Consider the following 21,115-nt stretch of genomic DNA (forward strand, 5'->3'; position numbering starts at 1 on the left):
TAGTTATTCATTAAAATATAGATCTCTCTGTGCTTGAAAGTAAAAAAATACCCATATTGATGTATCCTGGCTATTTACACTCTTAGAAGAGAGTATTTCTGATGGCACAACTTGTTAAATGTTGATGGGGATTTGAGTGGAAGCACCGGGAAGAACACTTTGAAAAGCTGACAGGGTCTCAGTTCATCCAAACAGATCATTTGAGAACTACTGGGAGCCCTTGAGTAATTTTCAGAAGGGTTGAGAGTTTTTGTCTAAAGCAAATTATTTGTGCTAAGTACTTTTCATCCCCATTTTAATGGATTTGCCCAGGAACTAAAGAGAGAAAGCACCTCAATCAGAAAACATACCAAATTTAAGTTTGAATTTGAAATCCGGGTGATTGGATTTTGAAGTCAAAGCGATTTCTACATTACTCCTACTGCAATGTGGAGCTGACAACTGAACTTTTCCAACTCACCAAGTCTCATTCTCTAAAGACATCAGCACATGGAAACTCCTAGGAGGCAGAACCGGTTTTTGAAGTAAGGTCTATGTGTTTAATTCGGGGCAGTATGCAACCAGCCGCCCTGTCTGTGTTACTTCCTACAAGTAGAAACAAAGTTTACGCCCAAACCACAGAACTTAGTATCCTTTCTCTTGCAGAAATCAAAGGCCGAACCTAGGGATAAATCCTTTTAAATAACGTTCACTCGATACTTAGTAGACATTTATTGCAACATGCAACTAACTAGCACGATGCCCTCAAGTAGGAGGATTCTTATGAAGAGCTGAGGGATTTTTAAAGGTTTCCTTCATCAGTGGTACGTGATTCATGAAAACACAAACAAGCATATGAACCTGAAGGCTGTTTTCCTCCTTTGGAGCTTCAAAACGCCCAAGTCTGTACTGTCGTTTTTATCATTTATTCAAATTTTGGAGACTAACAAACACAATTTGGGAGTCGAACCGCGAGAGGCGGCGGCCTGAGGGCGGTGGATTGGACGCTCCACCAATCACAGGGCAGCGCCGGCTTATATAAGCCCCGGGCCCGAGCAAAGCGGCATTGCAAAACTTGCTCTTAGGACTTTTCAATCTCCTTTTCTAACATCTTCTCTTGTCGCCATGTCGGAAACCGCTCCAGCTGAGACGGCCACCCCGGCTCCAGTAGAGAAATCCCCCGCCAAAAAGAAAAGTAAGAAGTCTGCCGGCGCAGGCGCAGCTAAGCGCAAGGCGACCGGGCCCCCAGTCTCCGAGCTGATCACTAAGGCTGTGGCCGCTTCCAAAGAGCGAAATGGCCTCTCTTTGGCCGCTCTGAAGAAAGCGCTAGCGGCTGGTGGCTACGACGTGGAGAAGAACAACAGCCGCATTAAACTTGGCCTCAAGAGCCTGGTGAGCAAGGGCACCCTGGTGCAGACCAAGGGCACCGGCGCCTCGGGCTCCTTCAAGCTCAACAAGAAGGCGGCCTCCGGGGAAGCCAAGCCCAAAGCCAAGAAGGTGGGCACAGCAAAAGCGAAGAGGCCCGCTGGGGCCACTCCTAAGAAGCCCAAGAAGGCTGCAGGAGCGAAGAAGGCAGTGAAGAAGACGCCGAAGAAAGCCAAGAAGCCCGCGGCGGCTGGCGTTAAGAAAGTGGCCAAGAGCCCTAAGAAGGCAAAATCCGCGGCGAAACCCAAGAAGTCGGCAAAGAGTCCCGCCAAGCCCAAGGCAGTGAAGCCGAAAGCGGCCAAACCCAAAGCCGCCAAGCCCAAGGCAGCAAAGCCCAAAGCTGCGAAGGCGAAGAAGGCGGCTCCCAAAAAGAAGTAGGAAGTTGGCGTGTTCAATAGCAACAAAGCCCCAAAGGCTCTTTTCAGAGCCACCCAGAGAGCTCTAAAAAGACTAGCTGTGCACTGGGAATCCTAACTACTACCCCCACCTCCCGCTATTGCAAAACTGTGATAGTCTCCAGCTTCCTCCCTTCGGTTTTGGGAACTTTGATTCCCTGTTGAAACCCGCGCGTAATCCCCAATGGTTGGTTTTTGGTCATCAATTTTGTTTGTTGGAGGGTGAGACCTCCATTAAGAACCGTAGTGGCATAAGTGAAACTGAATTGCCCAGCTCTTTCACAGAGACAGTAGGTGGCTCTGAAAAGAGCCTTTGGTTTGTTAGGAAGACGTCTTCCTATTTGCCCTTGGCCTTGTGGTGACTCTCGGTCTTCTTGGGCAGCAGCACGGCCTGGATGTTGGGCAGGACGCCGCCCTGCGCGATGGTGACTTTACCCAGCAGCTTGTTGAGCTCCTCGTCGTTGCGGATGGCCAGCTGCAGGTGGCGCGGGATGATGCGCGTCTTCTTGTTGTCGCGGGCCGCGTTGCCCGCCAGCTCCAGGATCTCGGCGGTCAGATACTCCAGCACCGCCGCCAGGTACACCGGCGCGCCGGCTCCGACCCGCTCGGCGTAGTTGCCCTTGCGGAGCAGGCGGTGCACACGGCCCACGGGGAATTGTAGTCCTGCCCGGGAAGAGCGGGTCTTGGCCTTAGCCCGTGCTTTGCCGCCCTGCTTGCCACGTCCAGACATGATAGCTAACCACAGAAATGAATGGGGTAAAGCGAGTTAGCCAGAGCAGCACTACTTATAGTCTCATTACTGGGCGCGAAAGTGAAGCTATGCCATTGGCTAAAACTATACGTTCTTTTACTTAGACCAATGGAACTACTAATTTTAAATACACTTCTTGTGATTGGACAAAGGTTGTGTATGACGTCATCTAGAACCCTCACCAATCAGACTCAAGAGTTGACTAATCACCTCATTTGCATAAGTAGCTGTACATAGACAGTGCTCCTACTCCTGTCGTCTTCTTTCTTCTCGGTTTTTTTCCACTCTTAGTTAATTTCTGCCATGCCAGATCCTGCGAAATCCGCTCCTGCCCCGAAGAAGGGCTCGAAGAAGGCGGTGACCAAGGCGCAGAAGAAGGACGGCAAGAAGCGCAAGCGCAGCCGCAAGGAGAGCTACTTTCTCAGTGCAAGGTGCTGAAGCAGGTCCACCCCGACACCGGCATCTCGTCCAAGGCCATGGGCATCATGAACTCCTTCGTGAACGACATCTTCGAGCGCATCGCGGGGGAGGCGTCGCGGCTGGCGCATTACAACAAGCGCTCGACCATCACGTCCAGGGAGATCCAGACGGCCGTGCGCCTGCTGCTGCCCGGGGAGCTGGCCAAGCACGCCGTGTCCGAGGGCACCAAGGCCGTCACCAAGTACACCAGCGCCAAGTGAGCCAGCCCGCAGCTGCCCACACCCCAAAGGCTCTTTTCAGAGCCATCCACGGTTTCCAAAGAGATCTGGCACTCACTTTGTCTCTCCTTTAGAGACAATCAAAGGCAGTGTCAATCTGAAACCTTTGGTAAATGCTTAATTTATGCAAAACATACATTGTGACCTTCTGGTGTTTTATTTTTTTAAATTTTTAAATTTTTACTTTTTGACCGGTAAGGGTATGTTAACCCTTGACTTGGTGTTGTCAGCACCATGCTCACCCAGTGAGCTAACCGGCCATTCCTATATAGGATCTGAACCCGTGGCCTTGGTATTATCAGCACCACACTCTCCAGTGAGCCACGGGCCGGCCCACCTTCTGGTATTTTAAATAAGTTTATCTGCTGCGAAGTTTGTTACAAACTTCAAGATCCCAAGATACGAGTTTTATTGTGCTTATTTCACTTAAATCCATACTTTCTAGTGAAACACAAAATACAGCTTTATTAGAAATTGCAATGAAAAGCATAACAGCAAACCCAAACTTATATCCCATGTTTTCCTTAAATAGATAATGTTATTTGAAAGCAAGTTGCTGCTTATCAACTTTTCAGACTCAATTTTAACGCTGAGAATCACCTGTTGAGTAAATCAGTGGCTAAAAAACTTCAAATGCCCTTTAATATAAAAATGTATCATCATCATTTTTTTTTAAACATGACTGGTAAGGGGATCTTAACCCTTGACTTGGTATTGTCAGCACCACGCTCTCCAAGTGAGCAACCGGCCATCCCGTGGCCTTGGTGTTATCAGCACCACACTATCCCGAGTGAGCCACGGGCCGGCCCTAAAATATATCATCTAATGAAACGTTTTACATGTTTCTAATGGACGTTTTACAGGTTACACCACCATTTTTAGGATCCCTAGTAGGTTCTTTTCTCTTTAGATTGTTTTTTTTCTTAATACAAATGCTGGGAAAGTGATATCTTGCTACCTTTCACTCTAGGCTTAATTTGTACAAAATGACCTAGTTGCATTGAGTTAAAGATGGAGAAAGGAAAAGAATTAAATTAAATCACCTCTTCCCACCAGTTAGAAGTGATCCTCACCTACTAATCCAGATGTTATATGGAAGTTTGAATTTTTCTACCAGTTACTTTGTGCATCAATCTAGGTAAACCAAAGGTACGCCACACTCCTTCCCATCTCCACACATTTCCTATGAATTCCTCTAATGTAAGATGTAACTTGACTTTGCTTCATGTTCTTCACTCACCTTTTAATGTTTCTCCCCTTTAAGGGTTGACATCTGTGTTTACCATTATTTTCACGTGGTCAAAATTTTTCTTGATTAAAAGAGTTTTGAATGTAGGTCAGTTTCTTTTCTGAATCAGCTCCAGGTTTCACTCACTCTATTTCTCCTTACTGTTTTTGTTTGTTTTGTTTTGGTTTTGTTTTCCTGTAACAAGAGGGAAATTCCAACCAAAAAGGCAATGTTTTTGAAACCTGAAGGAGAGAGAAATAGGAAGGCATTTTCTCCAGGAGAGAAGTGCAGTCTCCCAGTGATTAGGCTGGCACAGCCATTTTGCCTCTGCAGGAATCAATATAGAAATATCAATCCCAAGCATCTACAGACCATCAGATATTAAGACTCTAACCCCAGCCCCTTTATGGTTTTCTGAGGTAGTATTCAATTTTTCCTATTAGACAAGAGGCCTTAGATGGTCCTGTGGGAATAAAAAGCACAAGATTTGGGCTGAATTTATGAGCTCAGGGAGCAAAGCAGAGAGTTAAGGAACTAAGTCTGCAAATAAAGACAGTGATTGTCTTCCCTCCAGCCTTGTAAAGCTGGCTGGAAACAGTTGCAGAATTGTTGTGGGGCTTAATATTAGTCCATTTCTTTACCAGGTCAACCAACATTGTCGAATATGAAATTGGTACTGTTACTGATGCAGTGAAGAAATGGACTAATATTAGGATTACAAACGTACAATTATTTCTTGAAATGTACCTTAGAGCTGTTTCCATTGCTATAAAGTCCCCACTCACAAACCATCCAAATACCATCTGTCGTTCAAAGCAAATCCCAAGCTTTACCTCCTCTGAAAACTACCCTGATTATTCCAACTTGCACTGTTTTCCCGTTTGAAGCTTCTCCGATTTTTTTCCTTCCTGTTTCAACCTCTCCCACACACATACACCCTGCCTATGTGCAAGCTCTCCCTGTCTTTCCCACACAGTCAGCTCCTTTAGACCCAAAATCTCAGAAGTGTTAGTTGTTTCTAAACAGTCTTTTAGTATTTTGTATTTTTAATACAATAAAATATTTTATACATTATTATTTTAATCCATTTAATATTTAATATTTGTAATCCATTTTTAACCAACATTACCTGTCTCTTCTATTATGGTTAGCCTATGGGACCTAAACTGGTACTGAGCTTTGAAATCAGAACACCAATTCCTAAAACATTTGGCCACTTCAAGAGGTCAAGATTTTGGCTTTTCTGAAACTCAGTTTCCATATTTGTAAATTGGAGATGACAGCAATTCATAGTCACATGGCTTGGGAGAATCAGTGAGGATGCTTTGTCAATTATGAATTATTACACAGACATTTTTATTTATTTGGTATTTGAAAGGCTTAGGACACCCTCACCTACCTATCAAATTGAACCTTCAGCCCATACAGTGTTGTACATAGTTGTTTTTCAGTTTTTTTTTTTTTTAGTAGATATTTGCTGAGCACATGTCATGTGTCAGAGTATTTCTACTAGGTACCAGAAATATAGCAGTGAATTAAACAGACAAAAAGTCATGCACTCACAGAGTTTATTTTCTAATGGGGAAAAAACAGACAAATACATAAAAAAAAGAAAGTGTATCAGATAATATTAAATGTTTGGAAAGAAAACAAAGCAGAATAGAAAGGGAGTTTCTTTGTATTTTCAATTTTAAATAATATAAGCAGAATGCTCATCAAAAAGGTGGAATTTAAACAAAAATGAAGAGATGAGAGAGTGGGCCTTTGGGGAAATTATCATAGGCAGAAGAAAGAATGAATGAGTAAAGAGGGTGTTTCTTGGGGAGGAGAGATACCTGCTATTAGTAAGGGAACTGCAAGGTGGTCAATGTGGCTGAAACTGAGGGAGCAAGAAGGAAAGTAGCTTCCTTCTTCTAACACGAAGTAACAGACATATGGAGAGAGCTTTCTAAAACATGTAGGTTCTTATATGACACTATGATGGCTTTGGCTTGCATTGTCATATACTTCAAATTCTTAGTAGCTGCAAAAAGCTATGGGTTTTGGGTGACTAGTTGTGACTCATCTCAATCCCTGATCCTGGACTTCAAAGGGACTCTTTGTGCAAGGCACTCCTTGTGTGTCATTTTGTTTTTTTTTGCTGAAAACTTCCAGAGAGGATAGAGGGAAGAATTCCCAGGGTGAGTTAATGCATTAGGAACTCTGAAGAAGTGCCAGACCCTTCCCTACATATATGGGAACACCAGGCCTTACACTCCCAACAGTTGCCTTTTTCTAGAATGCAGTAATCCAGATCATCCTGAACTGAGCAAATGCTTGTGGGGGAGTCACTAATTATGAAACTGCTTCCAGTTAGGGGTACCAGGCACCACACAAACAAGAGCCTCTGACAAATAAGACTGTATTTTAAACATGAAAAGCCATGCCCACCATTTGATACTCCTTAATTTTAAGTTTTCTGCCACTTGTTTAAATTCATACCTTATTTCCACCTTTGTCTCAAGCCAAGAGAATAAAATCTCTCATATGTCCTCATGTGGTACATTATCCATACAGCTAGGCCACTCTCATATGGTTGGTTTTTTTTTTCCTTTTTTGTCTTTTTTCATGTCCGGCAACGGATCGCAACCCTCAGTGTCGCGCCCGTACCGGACCGGGACCAGCAACGGGATCGCAACCCTCGGTGTCGCGCCCGCACCTCGCTCAGCCAGTGAGCGGGAACCGGTCTGTATGTGGGATCCGAACCCTCGGCGGGAGTGCCGCCGCGCTCACAAGCGGCACACTGTAGCAGTACGCCACTGGGCCGGCCCACATGGTTGGTTTTTGTTTTTTGTTTTTTTAAAAACAAACCAGACAGCAAAAATATGATTGGTTTTATATTCCCAATTTCTCACTCTTCTTCCATCCAATGGTTCTCAACTTTAATCATGTATCAGAATAGCTGGTAGAACTTGGGGAAGAAATACTATGCCCTAGTCCCCACCTCAGAGATTCTGATTTAATTGATGAACAGAGGGTCCTGAGCATCTGGTATACTTGAAACTCCTCAGCTGATAATGGTGGCTGTAAGCGTTCAGAGACATGCAGTTCTGTGCCAACTGTGAGATGCACCTTGAAGATGGCACCCAGTGACCAATGCCTTCTGTTATTTGCACCCAAGTGTAGCCCTTCCCACAATGTACTAGGTTTAGCCAACAGAATTTGGCAGAACTGAAGATATGTCACTTCCAAGATTAGAGAAAAGACTTTCAAGCTGGCTGGTTAACTCAGTTGGTTAGAGTGTGGTGCTGATAACAACAAGGTCTGGGTTTGACCCCTTTCCTTGCCAGCAGGAGAGTTTCATCTTGACCACTCCCACTCTCTCTTGGATCACTCACTCCAGAAGAAGAAAACCAGCACTTGTCAGGAGTTGCCTTCTAGAAATACCCATGAATTGAGGCCTCTAGGAGTTGTTAGAGTGAGCCTCCTCTTGGACTTTGGAAGCTCCAGCCTCAGTCAAGCCTTTAGCTGACTGCAGTCCTTGTCTGAAGGACTGTGACTTCGTGAAAGACCCTGAGCCAGAACCATACAGCTAAGCTGCACCCAAATTCCTGACCCTCAGAAACTTTGTGAAGTAATAAGTATTAGCTGTCCTAAGCTGCTAAATTTTGGGGTAATGTGTTACACAGCAATGGATAATACACCAACTAAAATCTTAGCTTTCTTTGATCCCTGTACTGGCCAGCTGACAAGGGGGAAAAAAAATCTTAAACTAGCAAATCTTTCTTTCAAGGTTGAACCAACTGGCACATTCCAGAATAAGGTTTACCCCTTGCAAATTCCTACAGCAGTTATAGTAAATATTAAATAGAGTATAATTTACACATTTATATAACATATATATAGATATATGTTATATAGATAATATCAAATATGGCCACATCATTTTGACATTTACTGTTTTGTGACATTGGTTATATTGTTGTATTAAATATTATTCAAACTGTACTCATTTGAGTTCCACTTTTATAATTTTTTTCTTTTTGCTGTATCTGGATACCATCTATACTATTATTTACTTAATATTTTTCTTTAAATATACTCTTTAGAAAGTGAAATCAACTTTTGTTTGTTTACTTTTTTTGGCGGCTGGATGGCACAAGGATCTGAACCCTTGACCCTGGTGTTATAACAGCAGGTCTAATTGAGCAAACCAGCTGGCCCTTAGAGAACTAGAGAACAACTTTATATCACTACCTTAAGTTCAAAATTTCTACCTCTGACCATTAATAGACAGGAACTATAAAGTAATATAAAATAAAATATTATTCAATTCTAATTATATGTGGTTTGAGCCTGAGACCTTTTCTTTGTTACAAAGTTGAAGAAAAGAGTGGGAGTTGGGGGTGCAGGGGTGGTATTAGTGAGGCCTTAAAGACTGGCAGCACCAAAAAATAACTGATGCTTTCCCAGTTACTTAATCAGAAAGATTTAAAGACAGTAGAAAAGAGACTGATATTCTTATTATACTTCAACATTTTAAAAACCAGAATCCATATAATACTTACAGTAATTTCCTGTGTCCCCAGTGGTACTTGATACTCATTTGGGAAAATTCTGATTTACTTAATGTATTGTTTAATTGAGCCAGTATTATACTTGTATGCCTAACTCAGGAAATATAAAAATATATAACCCTAAGAAGCTCATATGGTGGTGGAACATTTATAAATTATACTCATTTTTATTTCTCAAACTTATTTTATTGAAAGAAAAAATACTCTGTGCAACGCCTGTTGCATAATAACTTTCATATGTACACCTCATCCAGTTTCCATTCAAAACATGCTTGAAGCAATGTATATCATCTCACAAAGTCCTTTTCAGAAAGCTAAGACCTTATCATGATCTCTGTTTTGCAGTCAAGGAAATCACAGGGTCATTGAGGTATCCAGGTTACCCAGTTAGCAAGTATGGAACAGAATGTCAGTCTCCATAGGATTTCCAGGGCCTGTCCTCCTTTCTCTTGTTCAGGAAACTTGGGTAGGTTCCTAATTAATGTGGAATATTAGGATGACCTGCTTTGGTGTCCCATCCATTTTTTTTTCTATTTTCAGTATTTTATTCTCATTTATTATTTCTTTTGCTTATATATATATATATATATATATATATATATATATATATGTATGTATATTTATATATTTCTCTTCCTTGCACATCTGAAAGTTCTTGATTGAGTTTTCTCTAATATTCTGTCATTTGAGAGACTTGAATGTCAGAACTTAATTAAGACTCTGCACTTAAGGATCTGACCTCAAGGAATAAAGTATATGGCACTTATGTCTTGCTTTTGGCATGTTGGGAAAAATAATAACTCAGACATCAGCTGCCATTTATTGAGTGTGTACTATCTTCTAGACATTGCATTACCTAATTTATTTTTCCAGTCCCTTGAGGTAAGTGCTAGTGGTATCTTTGACCTACAGATAAGAAGACAGAGGATTGGACATGTCGCATTACGTTAATGTGCTGTATTAGTCTGCTAGGGTTGCTATAACGAGGTACCACAAACTGGGTGGCTTAAACAACAGAAATTTATTTTCTCACAGTTCTGGAGGCTAGAATTCCAAGATCAGGGTGCCATCAGGGTTGGTTTCTTCTGAGGCTTCTCTCTTTAGCTTGTATGTAGCTGTCTTCTCCCTGTGTCTTCGCACTGTCTTCCCTCTGTACACTGTGTACAAGTTCCTTGTTAAAAAAAAGTCACATCAGAGTAGGGCCCACCCTGATGATTTCACTTTAACTTAATTACCTCTTTAAATACCTTATCTCCAAATCTGATGATATTCTAAGATATGGGGGTTAGGACTTCAACATATAAATTTTGGGAGGGACGCAATTTAGCCCTTAACAGCTAGCTGTCTTTCTTTACAGAGAACAGCTCACACGTCAGAGGCGTATGACTCCTTTCTCTGGACTAGGCCTATATTTGGTTTTTGATAATAAGCAATGAAGCAGACAAAAGGAAACTAAGACTGAAGATAGGTTAATGTTTAAACTGCTACATTAGGAAAACCTATTACAAATAATTAAACAACATTCATGTTTCCTCCACAATGATACTTTTCAGCCCTTTGCTTGGTCAGATCTGGACTGCCCATACTCTGGGAAGGTGAGTGCAGAGGGTCTTCCTAGTGGGGCTACTGCTTCAGAGACGGAGCTCTTATAGCAAATTTCATGGTTACTTTCAAAACAGAAATGACGGTCACATGTGAAATCTAATAATAATTCCATATCTCATATGGGAAAGTTTCAGTGGGCAAGTTTCTGTCTGCTCTTTGGTGATATTACTCAGCTGCAAGTTGGCACACATTTTAGAGAAATGACATACAGGGTGTCTGCAAGCATTATGTGATACGTAAGTTGCAATTTTTAAACAGTCTCTTTTGGAAAGGTTACATACAGATTTCAGTGTGTCTTAATGTCAGTACAATATTCAATAGGTAGACTTGGCTATACATACTTGTTTCCCACAGGAAAGGCAAGTTACTTATTGTATGATGATAATATGGTAGAGTTGTGTGACAAACTCACCCCCCCTCCCCCCACAAAAAAAGGAGAATTTGGCCAATGTTCTCTAAGAACAAATCTGCATTTGTTTTTTTTTTATCCTGCCATTTGGAACAAAAGGGAGAAAAACAGTTTTTTAAAGTATAGAATGACATCCTTGCACTATTAAAATAAAACAAATATTGATGGCTAATTCCCACTCATTTTGAAAGAATTCAGTTTGATAATATCAAAAGACTGTAGACTCTATCATTTTTACAGGGAAAGCCACTACCACAAGGTTTATAAACTGACACTCACTGATCCTCTACGTGACCTACTTTAACAAATAACTCCCCTTCTTTGTCCATAAGTTTGCTCATCATAAAATAGGTAGGGAACGATAGTAACCTCAAAGGGCTGTTGCAGGCCACCACCTTCCTGCATAAAATGGACTGAAACTGAGGGAGGGGACATTAGTTTGGAGCACAGCACATGGTGAAAAGTCTGGACAGCTGAACATTTTTTTTTCTTTTTAATTTTTTTCTTTCTTTTTTTTAATTTTTATTTTTTGGCAGCTGGCCGGTTCAGGGTATGGGGATCCAAATCCGTGACCTTGGTGTTATAAGGCTGCACTCTAACCAACTGAGCTAATTCACCAGCCCTGAACTTATTCTAGCAGTGAATAGTGTATATTCTTCTATTTTTCTCAATACCATCAAATTACAACTGAAAAGTTATTTAAAGTCATGGTTTGTGGCTTGCAAAAAACTTATGCTCCATGGTGGGGCCACTGCTAAAGTTTAACACTGGGTTGGAAAGAAGAAATAACTGCATTAAAAGACACTGTGAAGGTTGATGTAGCTGAAAGAATTAAACATCCTACTTTAGGAAGTCAGGATGATGTCGTTCAGGGATTCCACCCCTACCCTCGCATCAAGATGTATGGATCCAGCAAAAATAGGTAAGAAGATTATCAGAAGGCAGAAGTGGTAAAGGCATTCCATCACAGATGTCACTCTTAATTCTCTGATGGTTTGAGAAGGATCATCTTTGTGTAAGAAGTGATGGATATAGTTCCGGAAAACAAAGCAGAATGAAAATTCAAGGAAGGAAGATGTGAATGAACAGATGACAGTCTTTATAAAAATATACTGAACAGTGAGGTGAAGGTATTTGGATGGTTGAGCATTAAGCTCTTCAGTGTGCACCCTGCACAAACAGAAGCCAGAACGAAAGGCCTAAATTTCAAGAGATTTGACTCAAATATGACAAATACTTTTTAGGTACATCTAATTTCCTTTCCCGATAGGGCGGTGCAATTAATCTCTGTGTATTTGTAATGTGGACTTCATAGACACTTGAACTATAAAAGTCATTGATTTCTTTAAATTTATAAACACGATTTCTTGATCCAACAATACAGTGTTTAGTCTCTTCTTCTAGTTTTATGATTAGATATTTATTTTATTCTATTTACTACCTCTTATCTTTGGTCATGCATAACTGACCCACTGTGACAATTACTTTGCTAACTCGAGCATCATTAGCAAGAACTTGAGTTGTCACATGGGGAATCTATCCCAGGACAAGAAGGTATGACTGCACTGACCTACATTAATTTTATACAACTGCATTTTAAAGATTTTAAGAATTGCACATCCTAGAATAACTTAGGTATTGACATTTTAAAAACATTTTAACAAATACTATACTATTTATTCTATTTCCAATAATGGTAGACTAGATGACTCAGATCAACCCTGATACTTAGAACAATTAGAAAACAGTCTGATTAAAAACATCAGGAAGCTATCAAGATGATGAAGAATTACAGAACCAAGAACCAGAAACAGAAGAAAACCCAGAGCATTTTGCAGCTGGGAAATTAGAAAGGAGGAAAATCTCTACATACTTTCTTGGAATGATCTTCAGGATATGCACCTTAAATGGAAAAAAAAAAAAAAAAAAAAAAAAAAAGGGAGGAAAAATTTGTGGGAAGATTTTTGGGTTTTTTTAAAAAAAGGGGGGCAAAAAAAAAAAACAAGGGAGGGAAAATTGGGGGGAGGATTGTTGGGGTTTTTTAATTGAAGGGTGGCAAGAAAAAAAAAAAAAAAGCAAGGTAGCGAAAATTGTGTGTAGTATTGTTGTTTTCTTTTAAAAGAAGGGTGGAAAAAAAAAAAAAAAAAAAAAAAGCAAGGTAGAGAAAATTGTGTGTAGTATGTTAGTGTTTATCTAATAGAAGGATGCTAAGAATACATACACATATGCTTATAATTAACAAATAATGGAAGGGTAAATTGTAACTTTAAAAATTGTTACCTTATAGGGGGTTGAATAATGTTCCCCCAAAACTCATTGACGCTTGAATTGCATTCCCCAAGTTTCATATATTAGAAGTTTAATCCCCACTGCAACTATTGAAGGTTGGAAATCCTATTACAGTAATCGAAAGGTGGAGCCCTGAAGGGGTGATTGGATTGCAGGACAGCGCAGTAGTGAATGGATTAAAAATGGTGGTAGGGGGCATGGATTGGAGGGCTTTGAAAGAAGAGGGGAGTCTTTCGGTCTTTTGCTCTGTTCTCTCTGCTTCCACCATCTTGCAGTGTCAGACCCCTGGGTCACTGTTGCCACCACTGGATGGACTTTGGACTTCTCAGCCTCAGAACCTGTAAGCAATAAATTTTGTTTGTCTTTATAAATCACCCAGTTTCAGGTATTTTGTTATAAGCAACAAAAATGAACTAATACATGCCTATAAGGGGAGAGAAGCTATAGGATGAAGGAAAAAGACCTCTTTGAATATAATCATACTTTGATTTGACCTTGGAGCTATGTAAAAAGTTTTACATAATGATAAAACCAAATAATAAAATGCCCAATTCCTAAACATCAGTAGCAAAATGAAACAAATTGATCTACGTATCCAGATGGTAGCATAAGTACACAGAAGGAATATTCCAAATAGTTTGGAAACAGTGATTTTGAACATCACTAGAATGATATATCCCAAGGGAGAAGTTCTCAAACCTTCTGGCCTCATGACTCATTTATATTCTTAAAAAGTAAGGAGGATCCAAAGTGTTTGTGTTTCTGTAGGTTATAATTATCAACATTTACCGTGTTAGATGTTAAAACTGAAAAAATATTTTATTATTTTTATTATTTTTTTAATTTTTATTTTTAGAAGATGACAGTAAGGGGATCTTAACCCTTGATTTGGTGTTGTCAGCACCAGGCTCTCCCAAGTGAGCCACGGGCTGGCCCTTGAAAAAATATTTCATTGATTCATTTAAAATAACAATAATAAACCCATTTTGTTAGCATAAAAAGCATATTTTATTTAAAAATAGCTATATTTTTCAAAATAAAAAATTTATAAAAAGAGTGGCATTGTTTTACATTTTTGCAAATCTCATGTCTGGCAATCACTGCCCTTACTCCACAGAGAAAGCAAACATTTCATTTATTTATTTAGTAACCATATTGGTAATATGAAAATGGCTGTAGCAGAAGCTAATACACAGGAGAATTTGAAAATATTTTGAGAATTACAGTTCAGAATCCCAGAAATGGCACCCATTAAAGTGAAGTATGCTCTTATCAATCTAAATAACAGAGAGGGAGACTCTAAAAGAAAACAATATTTATTCGGGAGTAGGGCATTGCAATGTGAATACACATGCCATAGTAAACTATGTGCATATTCAGGGAAGTAAAGATAGACAAAGGTTTTTAAAGGAAAAATGAGGATTACATAATTGTTTTGAGATAATTGTCCTTGGCTGCAAGGATCAGTAACAGGGGTGGTGCCAGTCCCAGGTTGTACAGGCAGTTGCTGGGTAGATGTTCTCCCAGAAGTACATATATGTTTTGTTAGGTTGTGAAGGCCTTTGTGCATGGTTGTGGTTTTGCAGTCTTTTCTGATAGCTCTTGTTATCAGGCATTTGTGCATGAGAACCCTAACTTCATGGTCTTCCCTGCTTCTATTTGTCAGGATTTTTAACACAGTGACTCCATTTTGATTCTGACAGCTTTCACACTCTTCTGAAATGACATTTCAGTGAACAAAGCATCAGTGAGTTTCCCAGGGAGCTCTCTTTTGGGCAGCAAAACTTTACCTCCATTCTTGGGGTCCTGGCTGGGTCTGAGAATTAAATTGCCATAAGATAGTTAACAGGAGGAAAGCAAACAAAATTATTTATTACAAGTTCTATGTGGCATGAGGCCCTCATAAAGAAATAAAGATGAGAAGCAGTTCGAGTCAGTTACTTATATACTGAATTGGACAAATAGTAAGTTGTAAAGAAGCATAAATGTGGGGAGATTTAAAAGGTAAGTGCTATTTTAACAAAGTCTGTACAGAATTCTTTCACTCTCAACTTCTTGTCCTTGAGGATAAGTATATTATTCATTTTGGAATAGGGAGGGTGTCTTTCACATGTAAATTTCATCTTTTGCTTTTAAAAAACTGAATAAAGTTCAAAGTGATTTTTTTTGCACCTGCTGTTTTTAAGTGCCTTTAATTTAAATAGCTAATATGCCAGGGTGGTATATTTTAAATATAAATAAAAGACCCTAAACTATAGCTATTAGGAAGTAGAACTTTCCCACTTTCCCTAATGTGAATACAATAGAACATTAAGAGTGCAAAGATAGGAGCTTCCTGGGGGACATGACGCTGATCTCAGAGAAGTAGAGCACAGTGACCTGGAAAAGATAAATCATGAAATGCACAGTATGAACCTCTCATTCACCTCATCAAACTTCTTGTTCCAATTGGTTATCATTATGGAGTCCTGGCTTTTTACATGCTGAATCTATCCCAATTGGCAACTGTAATTGTTCTGTCTGTTTAATTCTAACTCTCAAATTAGCAGTACTTACACAGTGGGGATTCTTTCAGGCTTTTTTGCTTCTCTCCTACCCTAACTTTCTTTTTATTGCTTCTCCCGGCATCTGAGATCATCCTTACCTTCAGTCAGCATATAATAGACATGTCAGGATTTCCTTTACCACAAAACTTGTAGTCAGATCCTCTTCAAGGAATCGGGGTTCTTAAATACAGATAGAAATCTTTATACTAGGGTTAATGTTAGTTTATTCTCCATGAGCACTGATGCACCTGGCTGACTCAGGGGATTTTGAGACCACTTTAATGACAGATTAAAAACACTGTTTTTAAAGGCTGTGTTTTTTATTCCTTTCACTAAAAGTCCTTTAGCTTGTCCTAAAAGGAAAGTGTGTTTTTAAAAAAATCCAACTCACTTTTCTTTCTGAGCTGAGCTGAAAGCTTTATTCTTCTCTGTTATATAAAATGTCCCCTGGCCAAGGTCAATTTACCATATTTTGGGTTGTTAGTCTAAATACATGTTAAAGAACAATATTGTTAAAAATTTTAGAAAGCACACAATGGACTCTTATTCGGGTACATATTAAAAGAATATCCATAACACATTAGTGATTTTAATATTCTACTCTAAGCTTTTGAAAGATTTAATATAGTCCACAGCTAATAAATATGAGGATGCTGTTACTATGTTTTCTTTTATGCAGTGTATATTTCCACATGATTCTCCCAGTCATTATCATCTGTACACCAGTTATTTGAAAAAATGGAACTTTAATTTTTCAAACACTCTTACTTCGAGAGGACACCAGAAAATACAAAAGAATTTACTGTCTAGTTTCTGAATTCCATTAAATATATTATAAATAATATATTCAGTGAATATATAAATCATCTTTTGGCTCATGGAATGTGTAGCTAAAGCCTCTGAGGATTAGATCTATTTGTATTCTCTGTCTCACTGCTGTTCCATACCATATGGAATAATGTGGCCAAATACAAATACCTTAATATATACAGAATACTTAATATTCTACCAGTTTATTTTCAATAAGTCAATTTAAAATGTTAGAAAAAGATAACTAAATTAAAATCAAGCTACAATACAATCAAATTAATATCATTGTAATGTCCAAGGTTCCATTTATACATTACCTCCAAAATTTGAGTGCAATAATTTATATAGTTTAGTATTCTTGAAACACTATTTTACAAGAAGTAACTAGTAAAAGACACTGGTATATTTGGATTATAACATACTTTAGGTACACCTGCAATTCACATCACATATACATACTCCTAATATTAATTTATAGTTCTTTTTAAACTAAACAAGTGCAGGGACTTTAGAAAGTTATTATTTTTGAATATTTTAGTTTCAGACAAAACCTGAATTTTTGAAAGTATAGGCCATGCCTGTACTCTCAGTATTATAGTCTGTATTAATTTTACTATTAAAGCAGACATGAAATAACAAGTCATTTCTAAAGAATTGAACACACAAAAAATATTAATTAATGGATATTTTTCTTTATTCTATTCTAAGCATCTGAGAAAATCCTCTGGGGAAAATTTTGTTTCTATGTTTTAGTATAACACACACAAAAATTACTCCTTTTAAATAGTGTCTAATATAAAATTTTAGAACTTTGGAATTATAAATAACCTACAAAAAAGATAAGGTTTTGAGAAAAATATAGGCCATAACTATTTAGCTTTGAATGTGGGGCATTAAGCAAAGAGTCAAAGAATTTTTCCCCCAAGAGGTATCAAGACTTCAGCCTTGAGAAATTTTTAATGGTCAACCATTAATTTGTCTTGAGTACATTGAAAATTAAACATATTAGGTCACTTATAAATATATTCATATGCAATTTGAACAAATGGGAAATTCTGCATCAAGTGGTTAACTAGTGTATTTTTTCGTTCTTGAGTAACAGGTATTTCAGAAGTTTGCTAGCTAAATAGATCAGAAATACATAAACAACTATATGTTACTTTATCTTTGCTCTTTAATTCTTGTTTTTTACAGTGATGGCAATATATAATGTTACTTAACTGTTAGTTATTCCTTTCATAAGAATGTTACTCTAGTTTTTCAAGTAATTAAAAAGAGATCTCTGGAAAGTTCCATAAACTTGTCTATAAATCTGTTATTGTGTTAACTTCATATCATTTTTAAAGATTTTAAAATTGAATCTTTCTCCCTTTCTAGATTCCATTATGCAAAACTCAATTATACTCTGTAAGACAAATGATCCTCCTAGCAATGGTGATGGTCAAAACAGAGGCTTTTAATTTTGTTGAAATGTGTTTGATAGGCTAAGATTAAGCCACAGCACAAAGAAACCTCATAGAGCAGAATTATAAAAAAAATCATTGATGAAACCCTACATCATGGAAGGAAACTTAATGATCATCTTGTTAAACCCTACGTTTATTTACAACTGAAGAAATGGAAACCAAAGAGCTTAAGTGGCAAGCACATTGTCACACCAGAACCCAGGTATCTGGGATTCCTGTCCAATGGTTGTGCATGTGTGTGTATGTGTCTGTATGTAAAAGCAGAAGAAGGGGAGAGAGAGAAAAGAGAGAGCAGAAGCACAATTCTCCCATTCAGCATGCTGTGAGTTGATTGAATTGTGTACCCCCAAATCCATATATTAGAAGCTTAATCACCACTGTTACTGTTGAGGGTGGGAAATCCTATTATGGTAATTGAAAGGTAAGGCCTCAAAGAGGTAATTAGATTGTAGGACCATGCCATAGTGAATGGATGGTGAATCGTGGTCAGGGGTTGGTGGGAGAGCATGTGAGAGTCTCTCCTTCTCTGCTCTACCATTTTCTGCCATCTGAGATCCCTGCATTTCTGTAAAGCCACCAGCAAAGAAAACCCTCATCAGATGTATTCCCTGGACTTTGGACATCCAAGCTTCTGAAACTGTAAGCTATAAATTTCATTTTCTTACAATTTACCAGTTCCAGGTATTTTGTTATAAGCAGCAGAAACAGATGAACACACAGCATATATTTCATTCCTTTCCTTCTAATCTGGTACTGTTACCAAAACCCCAAAGGTCCAGTTGCTCACCGCTCAACAATAATTGAGAGACAAGTGTTGGTGTAAGGAAAGGTAGCCTTTAATCAGGAAGCAGGTAGCATGGGGAAATGTCTCAAAGACCATTTCTGCTTTTTCCAGACTTGCCAAAGGGTTTTATAGGGACAGGTGGTAGGGGACTGATTCATGGTGACCTAAGCAGGGACATGCAGGCATAATCATAAAATTGCAGATAAACATCAAAGAACTTCTCAGGTGGGAGCTGATTCATGGTGACCATCCTCCATGAAGTCTAGTCACAGATTCAGTTCCTGTTAACCTCAGAAAGATCTAGTTAGTAAGCTAGTAAAGAATGGCCACCTGGGTTAATAATTTCTTCTATAATTATTCTTTGTACAGTGTGAGCAGAAGCCATTATGTTCTAGCAATCACGTGAACAAGAATCATTGTATTCTAATGTCCAGCTGCAAGCTATGTGGTTCAGGTTACAAGAGTAAGAAAAAAACCTTTTTAACTTAGAAGTTTAACAAAATGGAGTCACTTCTGTTCAGCCTGTTACAGTATAACATGTCAGTAAAAAGAACATAAAAACAGAAAGTAAATTCTGAGATTTGTGGATAATTATCCCAGCGTAAGCAGTTGTAATATGCCTTCTCTTTCCCAGAACATGTTCTCGCTCCATGTCTAGCAATAAAGCTCCAACAAGGGGAATTCTTCAACATCTGTCTGACTGATTTAACAGAAAGAAGACATATTTACATATCAGGTACTGCTGGTGGCCAGGGGAGGGAGGCTTCTGCGGTATCTACAGTGAGGTGATTTTTGTAAAGCCCTATTCAGGAGGTGGCTCTGGGTAACTGATTCCTTTATTGAGATTAGCATGGCTCTGCATGATATTTTTAGGAGTTGAGTTTCCATATGTTCCAAAGGTCTAGGGTGTTTGTAAGGAGTTCCTGTATCAGTGGACCACATAGAGGTTGCCAACCACTTACACGATTTATATTTCAATGTCCTTCTCTGCTTTTTCTGTTCATCAGGCTAACACTTAATGTCAATGTCATGGCTGCTGCCTTAGTTCAAAGCCAATGGAGTGATATACCTACAAATACAAGGCTTTAATAAACTGGCCTGAATAATAGCCACTGAAGAGAACTTCAGAGTTAGTGACCCTTTGCCATCACAAGCTATCTACTTCTTCTCAGCATTATGGCCTTTTGCTTATTCACATACCCACAGGTAAGTTACTGGGAAGAAAAGGAATTTGGGTTTGTTTTGTTTTGTTTTTGGCAGATGGCCAGTACAGGGATAGAACCCAGGATCTTGGTGATATCAGCACCACATTCTAACCAACTGAGTTAACTGGCCAGCCCCAAGAAGAGGAATTTGGAGCTACCTGCACAGTCATGTAGATAAATTGGTCTACCTAGGACAGATGGCTTTCAAATTATTTTCTTCCACAACTGATATATCAGCACTGCAGCCTATTTCTGGGGACATGCCAGCATTCTTGGAAGCTTCCCAGCTACTCAGAGCTTTGACATGTTGTTTTTGCAGTGAAAGTAATTAATGTTGGTGTTCTCAAAAAACAGTAGTGGCCTTTTGGGAGCATTCTGGAACTTAGATATGCTGTTTTTTGGCTATCTCAGTGATTGGGAGAGGGCATACTACTGACATTTAGAGAAGATCCAGGGATGCTAGATGTCCTGTGAAGAATTGTCTCATGTGATGCACGACTTCCCAGTATCTCAAAGTCAATTTGAAGGGGAAAAGCCTGATTACCTGAACCTAGGACAGAATTCCTTTTATACATAAATATGAGGTGTTTGTGTGTGTAGTTTAATATGCATTGGATTTTCCAAGAATGCGATGACTTTACAAATTAAGAGAAGATTGTATTTTGTTCTGTTCAAATGTCATCCAAGGGTCACTGGCCTTTAAAAAAATAAAATTACAACACTGAGAGTAACTCTCTTTGTGGTATCTGAGTCACCAGAGTCAGTCGGCTTGGTGTTTGTTGCATTCAGGGTGATTCCACATGGAAGTAGAAACATCAAGCTACTTCATTATGTTTTCTAAAGTAGGGCCTAAGCATTTATATGTTGAAATAACCTTCTTTATTATTAAAAAAACTATCTCTTACTTAGCTTTCATATCATGTTAAGGTGTTTTAGCAATTTTTATAAGTTAAGTTAAATATTGTTACC

The 21,115-nt window shown here is 38.9% G+C and overlaps 3 protein-coding genes and 1 pseudogene across 3 annotated transcripts in view; 3 read left to right on the plus strand and 1 right to left on the minus strand.

The window, feature by feature from the left end:
- LOC103598025 overlaps positions 1 to 21,115 on the plus strand; it is a 36,470-nt gene that overhangs the window by 3,630 nt on the left and 11,725 nt on the right. The gene's annotated exons all lie outside the window — the stretch shown is intronic.
- LOC103598023 (histone H1.5) lies at positions 1,058 to 1,832 on the plus strand. The gene has a single exon (XM_008581933.1). It carries the CDS (start codon positions 1,105 to 1,107, stop codon positions 1,780 to 1,782), a length of 678 nt encoding a protein of 225 aa, XP_008580155.1. The 5' UTR covers positions 1,058 to 1,104; the 3' UTR covers positions 1,783 to 1,832.
- Positions 2,137 to 2,529, minus strand: LOC103598022 (histone H2A type 1). Its single transcript, XM_008581932.1, has one exon. It carries the CDS (start codon positions 2,527 to 2,529, stop codon positions 2,137 to 2,139), a length of 393 nt encoding a protein of 130 aa, XP_008580154.1.
- LOC103598021 lies at positions 2,854 to 3,245 on the plus strand (annotated as a pseudogene).

Source organism: Galeopterus variegatus, unplaced genomic scaffold (assembly GCF_000696425.1).
Source record: "Galeopterus variegatus unplaced genomic scaffold, G_variegatus-3.0.2 Scaffold2491, whole genome shotgun sequence".
NCBI lineage: Eukaryota > Metazoa > Chordata > Mammalia > Dermoptera > Cynocephalidae > Galeopterus > Galeopterus variegatus.

What these genes read in the sequence shown, in the direction of transcription:
- LOC103598023 (XM_008581933.1), top strand. Translation starts at nt 1,105, where the DNA reads ATGTCGGAAACCGCTCCAGCTGAGACGGCCACCCCGGCTCCAGTAGAG.
- LOC103598022 (XM_008581932.1), bottom strand. Translation starts at nt 2,529, where the DNA reads ATGTCTGGACGTGGCAAGCAGGGCGGCAAAGCACGGGCTAAGGCCAAG.